The sequence below is a fragment of the Periplaneta americana genome, chromosome 13 (assembly GCF_040183065.1).
Source record: "Periplaneta americana isolate PAMFEO1 chromosome 13, P.americana_PAMFEO1_priV1, whole genome shotgun sequence".
In the NCBI taxonomy this organism is placed as follows: domain Eukaryota; kingdom Metazoa; phylum Arthropoda; class Insecta; order Blattodea; family Blattidae; genus Periplaneta; species Periplaneta americana.
This window is the reverse complement of record NC_091129.1, coordinates 37,898,485-37,911,373: the sequence shown is the minus strand read 5'-3', so window position 1 is coordinate 37,911,373 and position 12,889 is coordinate 37,898,485. Positions and strand designations below refer to the sequence as shown.

General features: G+C 35.6%; 1 protein-coding gene across 4 annotated transcripts in view; it reads left to right on the top strand.

Moving 5' to 3' along the window:
• The window catches only part of LOC138711806 (alpha-tocopherol transfer protein-like), a 126,394-nt gene that overhangs the window by 100,878 nt on the left and 12,627 nt on the right, over positions 1-12,889 (top strand). For all 4 annotated transcript variants that reach the window (XM_069843053.1, XM_069843054.1, XM_069843051.1 and 1 more), the window contains exon 4: positions 7,094-7,343. In XM_069843053.1, the coding sequence (XP_069699154.1) occupies positions 7,094-7,343 (250 nt within the window). The remainder of the gene's footprint in view (positions 1-7,093; positions 7,344-12,889) is intronic.

The window sequence follows — 12,889 nt, the reverse complement described above, 5'->3', positions numbered from 1 at the left end:
TATGGCGTGTGTTTGAACGAAGTGTAGACATCAGCAGAATGTATACAAATAATAATTATTATTTATACTTGCTAGTATAATAATATATTATTGAGATATTTTTACATGGCAATAACTTCATACTTGCTGATTATTCGTATTATTGACAGTAATATTTTGTATATGGACAGTGATTTTGGTTTCCGAATGTGAATTAACATAGATGTTACAATTTTGGATCTCATTGAATACTACAATAAATCAGGAAATAATCAGTGTCAATAAAATAGTCGTATGAATATAAATGATGATGCTAATAATAATAATAATAATAATAATAATAATGACGTCGAACATAAAATAAACATGAATAAGTATAACGCGTGAACATGGTACTGGTGCAGTATGGTTTGCTGATTTTAATAATAATTCGGAAACAATAAAATTCAAATTGCAATCATTAACATCCCAGTGTGACGTCAGCATGCGCAGTCCAACGTATTTGTGTCAGCGTCCACACATACTGCAACTTCAGAGCTGAGTCCTTTGACTGTTACGCTGGAATACCGACATCTGATGGTTCGCTCCGCATCATCGGTCCGCAAAGCTGGGTCGTAACATCCGTAGTCGCGCCAGCTGCTCCCAAGCATCGTTCCTTAAACTTTTGTTAAAATTCCTTGTGGTGTTTGGCATTTCACAAAATTTCTTTTCTCTGTATAATTTCATAAAGTGCAACGTGTTTTGCTCGGTCCATTCCATGTTCACTGCCCACACAGACAGACGAATGGGTGTTGGTTGATGGTTGATTGCTTAACTAATTGATTGACATTAATCCTACGCTAACAAGTGGGCTATCTTTCCTTGACCCTGCAGGTAAGGTTTCATCATCTACTAAAGAGCCCGAATAGAACCTGAAGCCTCAAGCCCTTAGAACCTAGATTAACATCGGAAACCCGTACTTGCCATAAGTATAGGGGTTGAATCATTTTGCAACGCAACTTATTTGCGTACATATTGCGACTTAAAAGGTTTCGTGGATTAAATGAGGGGATAGCTAAGCGACATAAGGCCGAGGAATGAGACAAGTTTGGAGTGGATTAGATGAGGGGATATATAATGTGAGAGGAGACATACTACGTAGGAACTAAAACCCCGCTCGCATTTTCTTTTGTTTCAATATGGTCGAATGTGGTTTTCGCTTCGCTAATGATGTACGAATATTTTTTGTAGTGGGTTATTTTCTGAAGTCAAGGGCTGCCGAACTTTAATTTCCTTAAATGTAAATTAGAAAAATATCTTATGATGAGTTGCCAGAACTAACGCATTGCAAACATGTAATGAAATGTGTTCCACTGTATTTATTTTTATTTTTTTGATTCTTATTTTTATTGTGTAATCACGTAAATCGTGTTTATTCATCACTTAACGCCAATATGTATCCCACTGTGTTGTTTTTTTATTATTAACTTAATCTATTTCTTTGTGTACATTTTATTCAATTGTCGGTTTATAGTTTAATTATGTGAATCCTACTTAATTGTAATCTAATACGAATATGTATACTAATGTGTTTATTTTTATTTTTAATGTGTACATTTTTTATTGAATTATCGGCTTCTGTTTTTATGTGATTCGTATTTGATTCTAACAATATTAATATGTATTCCACTACGTTTATTTTTATTTTATGAGGTAAATTTTTATGTAACTATTTTGATCTCATTATATACCTAAATTGTATCAGTATGTAATTACTTAATTCCGATCCAGTTCTATGTTCAACTATGTAAGCAAGTTTTAATCCTGGTTGAGTGTAAAAGAAGGCCTTACGGCTTTAGATGGGCAGGGCATGTAGCACGTATAGGCAAATCCAGAAATGCATATAGAGTGTTAGTTGGGAGGCCGGAGGGAAAAAGACCTTTAGGGAGGGCGAGACGCAGATGGGAGGATAATATTAAAATGGAGTTGAGGGCGGTGGGATATGATGATAGAGAATGGATTAATCTTGCTCAGGATAGGGACCAATGGCGGGCTTATGTGAGGGCGGCAATGACCTCCGGTTTCCTTAAAAGCCAGTAAGTAAGGAAGTAAGTATTATTATTATTATTATTATTATTATTATTATTTTTATTTTTATTATTATTATTATTATTTTGCGACGCTGTATCAACATCTAGGTTATTTAGCGTCTGAATGAAATGAAGGTGATAATGCCGGTGAAATGAGTCCGGGTCCAGCACCGAAAGTTGCCCAGAATTTCCTCGTATTGGGTTGAGGGAAAACCCCGGAAAAAAACCTTAACCAGGTAACTTGCCCCGACCGGGATTCGAACTCGGGCCATCTGGTTTCGCGGTCAGACGATCAACATCTATGGTTATCTAGCGTCTGAATGCTATGAAAGTGATAATGACAGCGAAATGAGTCCAGGGTCCAGTGCCGAAAGTTACCAAGCAATTGCTCTTAATGGGTTGACGTAAACTCCTGGAAAAAAAACCTCAATCAGGATTTGAATCCGTGCCCGCTCGTTTCACGGTCAGGCAAGCTAACCGTTACTCCACAGCGGTGGACACTAGTGATGTTTCTAGTCGCCCATTATTCTGATGATAATTTTTTCGTAAAATTGATAAGCAATGTTATGAAAGCAATAATTAATTTCGTGGCAGCTGAACGTTTCTTTCATAAAGACGAGCTCTTTTCTCTGAACCAAAAATACACCGCCAATGCGGTTATAATTACGTACCATAGCTAGCGCTTGACGACGATTGCCACGAAATTTGATTTCGTAGATTCCAGTGATATTTCCTAAATCGCATCATATTTTTCCTTCATTTCGCTGTAATAATCTGGTATAATATCTTACTATATCTGTATTTTCTTCTAGTGCATTCAAAAGACCGCCGTTATACTCCGTAAACCTTGCATTTGAAATAATGCTTAAAGAATTCAGTCGCGAATTTACTAGCGAAATTTCGATTGTCTTATTTCGATACGGCCAGGTCACTAGTGGCGAGCATAGTCGGCGCTGCTGTGCGGTCCGCCTTATCCAGTTGTTCCGAGAGATGAAATGAAGGAAAAGTGAAGTGTTGGAATGGAAGAGGGAAACAGAGTACCCCGAGAAAACCCTTATGCAACGTCTATTTTACCATCATACATTCCACGCAGACCGAACCCGGACCGTCTTCATGGAAGGCCAGTGCACTAGCACTGTAGCCACACATGAGGCACGAATAGGTGTTACACGTCCAGCTTCCATGCACGTCCACACTTACTGCAACTTCAACGCTCTGGGACCTGTTTCACAATGTTTACAATCTTTGTAAATTGTAAACTTTGCTTGTAAATTGTAAACTTCTGTTTCACAATCTTTGTTTGTAATGTTGAACTTAACAAAGGAAATCATATCTTTACAAATTAAATTTTGCTCACTTTACAAGTATTCTGTTTCACAATGAAGAGTAATTTTACAAACATGTAAATTTTACTTGTAAAATTAGCACATTTTCTACAATACCTCTGAGATGTGTAAAGTTTGATATTGCAACAAATTATGAATAAATACAATAAAGAAACACTTATTAAATTAATTTTTGAGTAACTGGATAATATTAAGAATTAAACTAAAGCAGTTTTGATGTTTTTAAGGAGTTCTAGTGACTCAGACGAAGATATTGAATTTAGGCCTAATCAAACGAAGAAGTATACGTAAACTTCTCCGGCCAAGAATTAATAGCACGTTCGTATCATTGTATAAATTTAATGAAAGGTTTCGAATGAGTCCCACGCTATACTTCAGAATACCGCGTAAGTATTTATATACGAAGACTGTATTTAATAAATACTCGCACTTAATAAAGAAGTTCCCTGCACCAAAAATAAATAATTCAATAATGCAATAGCGACACTACTTACGCGGTAATCTGAAGTCGTTTCGAGTCCCGTTTCTCTGGAATCTCTCCTACAAGATATGGGACATCATATATCCAACATCAAAAGAGAAAAGTGATGCCCTAACCTCAAAGCGAGAACTGTATTGTTTTGCATTGGATGCAGTCAGTTCCGTGGGTTAGCAGATAAGCACGGAATTTCTAAGATATCAGTGTGCAAAATTGCGCACAGGGTAGTTGATGTTGTTAAAAGAGTTGAATTCGGGGCAGGTTTTTGATCACCAAAATGTTATTTACTATAGCACAGAATTTTTATGCTGCTGATGGGATAACTAATGTTTGTAAATTTCGTTAGCTGATTTTGTAAAGTTGGTCAGACTTTACAAACTAATAAAATAGCATTGTGAAACACAATTTACAAGCAGTTGTAATCTTTTACTTGTTATTTGTAAATTGTTAATTTGTAATTTGTAAGGATTGTGAAACGGGCCCCTGGATCCTTTGATTTTTCCTTGGAATAAACGACAAGTGGTGCAACTCAGCGCCTCTCGGTCCGTAACGCTCAGGTTGCGGGCTCACGCTACGGGCCGATGTTGCGAAGTATCGTTCGCTGTCCAGATAGGATCGCAGCGCGGTTGCGCTAAGATTTTCTGTTGCAAGTCTGGACGCACCTTAATAGTTCTGGTTAGCTTCCTTCGTTGAGATTTAGGTCTCTTGCAAGATTGTAAACTCTGATTGTGAATTCAAATGGGACTTTTAGTATAACAGGAATTCAAAAGAGATTCTGCAAGCATAAGGGGATATGGGAGCGGGCACGCAGAGGAATGAAATGGTAGGGATACGAAGAATGAGGGGGAATGATTTTAAATTTGAATTTCATTCTTTTATTGTATCTCTTCAATTTGAGCCTATGTTATTCAGAAAAAGTCAAATAAGAAACATGAGTGCAGAACACGCCAGTTAAATTCTACTTAACGAGGGAATTCTATATTTTTACCGGTTATGTGTTTTTGAAGGAAATCGGTTTCATAATTCATTTTTATTAAGGATTAATAGTTGGAAGGATAGTGGTCTTACTTTCTCACAGGTGATATGTGGAAAAGAATGTAATTTAATACACCATAAAACACAGTATCATAATTATAGTAAAAATGCGGCACAGCAAAATTGAGGAGCTTTTTTGCAAAAATCGATAGATGCAGAAATCAAGATTTTACAGAAATTACACTAAGTGACAGGATCTATCGAGTTTTGAAAAACCTGGAAGGTTTGGTAGTCTCTACATACAGTATGAATCAAGTTTTGGTAAATCTGATTCCATAGATCGATTCCGGAGGTAGAACACATACGATATCCCTATGTAACTCACTATCGAAAATTTCTGCATCTATCGACTTTTGCAAAAACGCTCCTCAATTTATAAATCCATTACCTGTACATACAGGGTGGCCCACTTAACTCTTTCACCTCCGATAGTGTATGAAATGTTTTAGATACGCACAAACCGACAATTATATGTTAAATTACATCGAATGGGACATCTGATACACGTTATTTATTTTTTGTATATGAAATAATTTTCAAGATATTGGAGTCAACTTTTCTTTATGTAAATGGAAACCAACTGTGGTTTGTATAGCAAATATTGCGTTAACTCTGACTAATAACAACTGACTGCTTTGCCGACTCTTTGAATGTCACCGGTAAGAGTAAATAATTATAAACAATGTCTGACGCAACCTTCCTTATTTATACTTCATAATGTTGAAGTAATTGTTGAAAAAACACACCCTTAGAACTGTACAATACCAAATACAACCCTTATTTATTCAGTTCTGTAATAGATAATTGAACGATAAGACATCGGCGTAGTGTTCCGTAACAGCTCTCTAGAAGTTTTAAGAGTGTGGAGGTACGTTAAGCCATATTTCGCTAGTGTATTGCACAATATTAATCGGTATGAATGTTTTAAACGTGAAATCAATTTAACCTGTCAATCAATTCTAGGCATTTGATTGCATACTTTGATTGTGATTGCACGCCGGAAATTTTGTGTTTAGATTTTGGAGAATAATTGTTAATTTTTTATTCTACGTTACTTTTATGTCTCACTTTACTTTGTGCAACATTTCCATAGTAGGCCTATTAAAATGTAAAGTACATTGTAATTGTGATTTAATAGACGCACAACTCTAAACAGAATTGTCCTCTCTCTGATGGATTTATTTATTTTATTCGGTTATTTTACGACGCTTTATCAACAGCTTAGGTTATTTAGCGTCTGAATGAGATGAAGGTGATAATGCCGGTGAAATGAGTCCGGGGTCCAACACCGAAAGTTACCCAGCATCTCTGATGGATCCTTGGTCAGGCATTGTTTGTGTTTACTCTTACTTGTGACAATCAAACAATCAGAAGAGTAGCCAGTTGCTATTAGACAGAGCTAACGTAATATCTGCAAAAGAAAACATAGTTGGTTCCCATTAAAAAAAAGAAAGTTGACTCTAATTTCTCGAAAATTATTTCATGTACAAAAAATACATTACTTGTATCACATGACCCCTTCGATGTAATTTATCTTGTAATTGTCGGTTTGTAAATATCTGAAATATTTCCCACGCTATCTGAGTTGAAAGAGTTAAGTAGACCCTTCTCTATAAATTTTTAATATTAGTGCGCATTTATAGAGCCTATTTCGAGTACTGATTTAGTCTTACTTTTATTTTTAACTTTTCTAGTGCCTGCACGACCGAACAATAGTGATAATCATAATGTTACCGATAAGCTGTCATTTCCAATCTCTGACGATCATAATAAACTATATTTTTATTTAGCATGATAGCGTTCAACTACACACTGTTTCGTAGCAATAGCAATGGTGGTAGTATTGGTGATTATGAGGGTGGTGCTGTACTGCAAGTTTTTGGGACAGAGCTAATACTAGTAATGGTTTTACTGTAGTATTGAACATGATGGCGGTGACTTTAATATTGTTCTGCCAAACAGTAACGATCATTGTGCTGACATGATTATAGTGGTTACTGTGGTGGTTTTGGCAATATTACAGTTGATTAATGTGACACATACGGTGGTAAAGATAGCGATAGTGATGTTTATGGCGATGTTTGTGTTGATCTATATATTATTTACAACTCTGACTATCCTGTTATTGTTGTTTGTGATCATGGAGAAATTATTATATGATAATAAACATGTAATTTCTGTTACAGTTGTTTCTTTCCAATGCCAGAACTAACACCTGAAGGAGATAGAGTTATTATAGCAAGATACATAAATAATGATTCAACTAATTTTGTGCCTGATGACTTAAATAAGATATGTTTGATGACAACTGAAGTCAGAATGTGCGAAGAATACTGTTTCACAGATATACTTATATTTGATATAGAAAATTATACACTTGGACATGCTTCTAAAGTAAAGTTCACTACTGTGAAAAAAATCGAAGTGGGTCTAATGGTAAGATACATTTCCTTTTCTCGACATTTAAATATACAATCTGCGTTCGACCATATTTCTCATGTTCGACTACTGTTAGTAATCAAGGAAATTAATTTATAACAATAATTGAAGCGTCGGCTGGAACAACGTTGTAAGTTACAAAATTTTCATTCGGCGTGTTTCCGTGTAATAATGTTCTATGTCATGTTACCTTGCTATACTCTTTGGCTCATAACCGTCCATCAATGCAGTACGTGAAATTTGTCCACTCAAAAGTCTGATACTCCGTAAGAACAACGTTGTACGTGTACACCTTTTTACAGCTCTTGTAAATTTTACCAAATGTAACTTATAACGTTGTTCCAGCCGACGCTTCAATTATTCAATAGGTCACGCATTCCTCATTTCGCAATGAACAACGATTTATTTAAATTTTGACCTAGAAGTCTCTAGTCGGGATTTCCTCTTGTTTAAGAAGTGATGCATATGACTTATCTTTCTTAGCAAGACAAAGAGGCACTGGAAGTACTAAAACAACAGAACATTTCATTCGAGTACATTATTTCCAACCTAATTTTTGTCTCATTATTTTCCCTCCAGGTTTAATAGAACAAATATTAGACTATCTACAGGTGAACATATTTTTTAAAGAGGGTTTCGAACTGTTAATCTGTTAAGCTTTTAAGGTTCATATGTATGTGTACTCACATCTTTCTACATATTTTATTCAAATTGAGAAACTTTCCTTAAGTGAGATAACAGAGCTGTAACTGAAGTCAGTTGAGGACACACTGATTTATACCTACAACACTCGCATTTTACGAACTAGCAAGGAGGCAAAAGATACTCTAGCTCATATTCTACTGAACTGTGAAGCTCTTCTGAATAGAATTTTAATATTCAGCTACATACAATCATCCTAATAAATGAAAGATCCCACCATTGATGGAAATATTTTAAAACTTATTAACAGTAATATCACAAGTCATGAGAGTTTTCCGTTAATTTAAAAGAGCTCAACGAATGTTTCCCGTCGTGATAATTCACTGGAGATCACAAGTCTTAAATAATTATTTCATGACAAGACGATTAAGTTTAAAAATTAAATGAAATTACAGGTGAAAACTATTTTGCCTATGTGATTTTCGGACATACAATTCGTACGCGAACAATGAAACATACAGCATGAGTTCATCGAAATCATTTTCCTCTTAAAGGTCAAATTATTAGTATACACCAGCCTCCTGGAAATATGATATTCAGGAGGGTTAATATTGGTAATAAATTAATGTCTATTACATTTTATTTATATTCAAGATTTATAGGTTTTATAAGATTTTTACCTTATATTTCTACTATGGGATATATAATGTTCCTTTATTTTTAGGTTATACGTCATTTATAATAACATTACAATTTATTGTAAAATGGGTTTCATTTATCTGAATTTCAAATACTAATTTTATTGTGAATAATTTTTCGGTAAAGCAGTGCACATATGCACTGTTCTCCCTTACTATCACCAATTATAAGCGGCTCGTGAGACAGGACTTTCAAAATCGAGTGTCCATCGCGTTTTGAAGCGTGCTCAATGGAAAAGTTTTATTCCTAGATTAGACCACGCTCTCAATGAAGATGATCATGACCGGAGAATTGAATTTTGTGAGTGGTACCAAGCAAAATGTGCGGAGGACAATCAATTTCCATACAAGATTGTTTGGAGTGATGAGGCCACGTTTAAGTTAAATGGTTCAATTAATCGTCGCAATTGCACCTATTGGGCAGCTAACAATCCTCATGTGACAGTGGAATACCATGTGAACTTAACCAGGAGATACAGTGTGGTGCGGTTTATCAGCATTTGGTTTAATTGGACCTTTCTTTTTTTATGGTATCGTGACTGGTGCAATTTACCTCAAATTACTAAAAGAATCCGCCATGCTATGCATCGAAGAGATGTTTAGGAATGAAGAATGGTACTTCCAGCAGGATGGAGCACCTCCCCACTACCACGCAACGTGAGGGCCTATTTTAATGGCCACCTGCAGAACAGATGGATAGGACGAAGAGGTAGTACCGAGTGCTCCCCTCGCTTACCAGATTAGACTCCGATGGATTTTTTTCTGTGGGGACATGTCAAGCACAATGTTTTTAGCACAAAACCAGCTACAATCGATGAGTTCAGAGCAATCATTGAAAGAGAATGTGCCCAAATACCAATCGAAATGATTAGAAACGTTTTGGATTTCATCGGTCAGCGTTATCAGCTGTGCTCTGGACCACAATGGCCAACAATTTGAACACTTTGAATAAATTACTGGTTTTTACATTGGTTCACATTATTTTTAATTTTGAAAATTTTCTATATCATAATAATTCTTAACGTTGTAGTCATTGAAAGAGTGCATACATTTTTGGCACCCTCTGTATATGATATTTGTAGTGAGTTTAAATTGTAGGTTGTTATCTGTAGTGCTCTAAAAAGTTTAGCAAATACGAACAAAGATTTTTCATTAAAATTCAATGTTCATCAAAAGCGTGGAGTGACAGACCGCAATCGGCAAGTGATGATGTGTGTGAACGCTGTAAGAGCACTGCTGGAAAAACACCGTTGTTGGACTTGTATTGAACTAGCAAGGGAAGCTGGAATTGCTCCTGGTACGATCTTCACATACTTAAGAAGAAGTTAAAGATGAGGAAAATCTGCGCTCGGTGAGTTCCACACAATCTTAAAGAGGAAAACGTGTGGCAGGGAATGGAAACAACAAGATTGCACTGAGAACGCTATGGACGTGAAGGCGAGCGTTTCCTTGGACGTATCATAACTTTAGATGAAATCTGGGTTCGAAGCTACCAACCAAAATTGAAGAGACTCTATTATACAATATATGATTAATTCCTTTAACAAAATCAATTCCATTACGGTGAACGAAACATATGGGTATATTATTCTGAGATTATGAAATTGATATCTTTTACTATAATTGTCAATAAAAATTGTTTAAATTAAGAAAATGTTCTTCCTACGTAATATGACGTTACAGAGACACAATTATTATAACAAAAATTAATATACAAATTAACTATATTTATATTTTACACAATATATACAAATAATTCATTTATCAAAACCTATATGCGTTGCAGTGAACTAAAACATACATTCTGAGGTTATGAAATGCAAATCGTTGTGAACGTCACATAAAATTTGTTTAAACCCAGATAATGTTCTTTCTAAATCACATGACATTACAGGGGTATATTTATATATATTTCTAAATTATAGACATCAGCTCAAAGAATATGAGTGACCACAAGGGTCCTGAATACAATAAATATGTACAATAATGTGATGTTATACATTAAAGAAAAAAGAAAGTTAATTGTTGAAGGCAAATAATATAAGTGGATTAATTAAAATAGAGATGATGATTTAATAGTTGAAGAGAATCCTTGATAATATTTATAAATATAGACATTACATAATCAAAAGGAATGTGAAGTTCCTTAAGATAATTCCATGTGAATTTTGTAATCGAACCTCTACTGCCAAACAGCAACCAATGACAGACCATTGTTTAAGAGGGACGTTGTACTTTTGAGAAAGATACGGCAGACAAGGTTCATATAGAGACTTCTTCTCAGTATCAACTTCAGTGGCCTGATGTAGGTTTCTTTCGAAACGGACAGTAGGGTCAAGAACAAGATCCCGTTTTAAGCGTCCGTTAATAGCAATGTCTGCCCGTATAAAAGAAGCATCTGATGATACAAAATGTACTTCCTCATGAATCTCCCAATTTAAAGTTTTTAACGATGTCGCCAAAGTATGTCGAACACGATGATGTCTAGCATTAATCAGCAGCTCGCCTTTAGGGCCTTGTCCAAGCACGTGTCCAAGTGTTTCAAGCTCACTACAGTCTGGATGACGGCAATGGATTGTGCTTAGAGTTCTGCCCGGTATTGCGCGAACCGCCGAAATATTGCTTGATATGTTCTTCCTACGTAATATGACATTACATCACAGCACAGATCATCATTTCACATAAATCACAGTATGTTTTCATTTTTTATGCTGAAATTGTCTTCCGAAATTCGAATATCACCAACTGTAATGTAGATCTTGCTGAAGGTATTCCTTTGAAAGAAAAGAAAGAAGAAATAAAAATTGTATACTTTACAAATTAAGTTAAATTAATTTAGGCTCTAGCGATATTGGAATGGGACATACTTATGTTCAGAAACAAGTCAATTTAGAAAATTATTTTAAAAATACAGATCAAAATTGAACATATTATAACATAGATTGATAAATTGAAATAAAATTAACACGAAAGTCAGAATGAAAATTCAACTTACTCAGTTGGCCTCTTAGAGTCAGATCACAAAGTAGCTTAACTTGGTATTTTACATAAACGTCATTGACAGTGAAGCGTCTGTATTGTACTGTGATTCATAGTCTATGCGTACATGTTTGCAATTCTACCCTGCTTATGAATCCACGTGACGTAATAGATGTACCAGAAGAAACTACTCGATCCGCTGTTCGTTTTGGAACACAAATGGTTAGAAACTGCAATAATTTCAATTATGGAACTGGCGAAAGTGAAGAGGACATACGCACTACGAGATATGCAAATTCTGATGAACAATGGCGAGTCTACATTAAAGACTGATGATTACGAAACGGACATTATTGGATACGCGACAACAACAAATTTAAACTTTGTACTTCCGCTTTGACATAACCATTCTCGTCAAAATTCTACGATTCAGATCACATTTGAAAATACAAAATTTTATGATAATCTAACGGTTCGAAAACTAGGCTGCGAGAGGAATCATCCTGCAGAATCTCTCAGTCTAAGCTGTCAAGCATTACAGCATTAGACGCTGGTATGGGCGTAGTGAGGACGAGGACTACCCTGCAGGAGACAAATCTGCCTTCTTTGCACTCGAAGTTGTCTGACTTCGAGTTTGTTCTTAGAAAATAAGCCTCAAAGTTGCTATTCACAATACTACGACTGTCTCCTAAATATCACTCGACTAACGCCCCCAAAGATAACAGTCATTATCACTGCAACATGTTAATAATACGTGTGTTCGTTTCATTTGTAATGTCCGCTACTACGATCACATTTCGCCTTCTTTCGATAAATTATTGTGGCTCAGGTAAAATGAGAGGAGAAAGTTACATTCCCTTTCTCTCTCATACCGAATTTTGCACACCTCTATTCCCTCTTACTTATCTGTCCGATTCCACAGTCTTTCTCGGTATCATAACTTAAATACTCGGTCACAATATGATAACACGCCAGAAATACCACTCCACACATCATCTCTTTATTCTTAATCTTTCACTGTTGCTACTTCTCGTCATTGGAATTCTCTGCCGTCTGAAGTCAAGGGCTGCTGAACTTTAATTTCCTTTAAATGTAAATTCCCTCTACTGCATAGTGTTGCCTCAAAGCAACACATTACTGTTTTTTTTTCTGTGTGATGTTTATATGCATTCTGTTGCTCTGAGGCAACGCTCTGAAGTTAGCAACGAAGACAGAGTCGAAAAG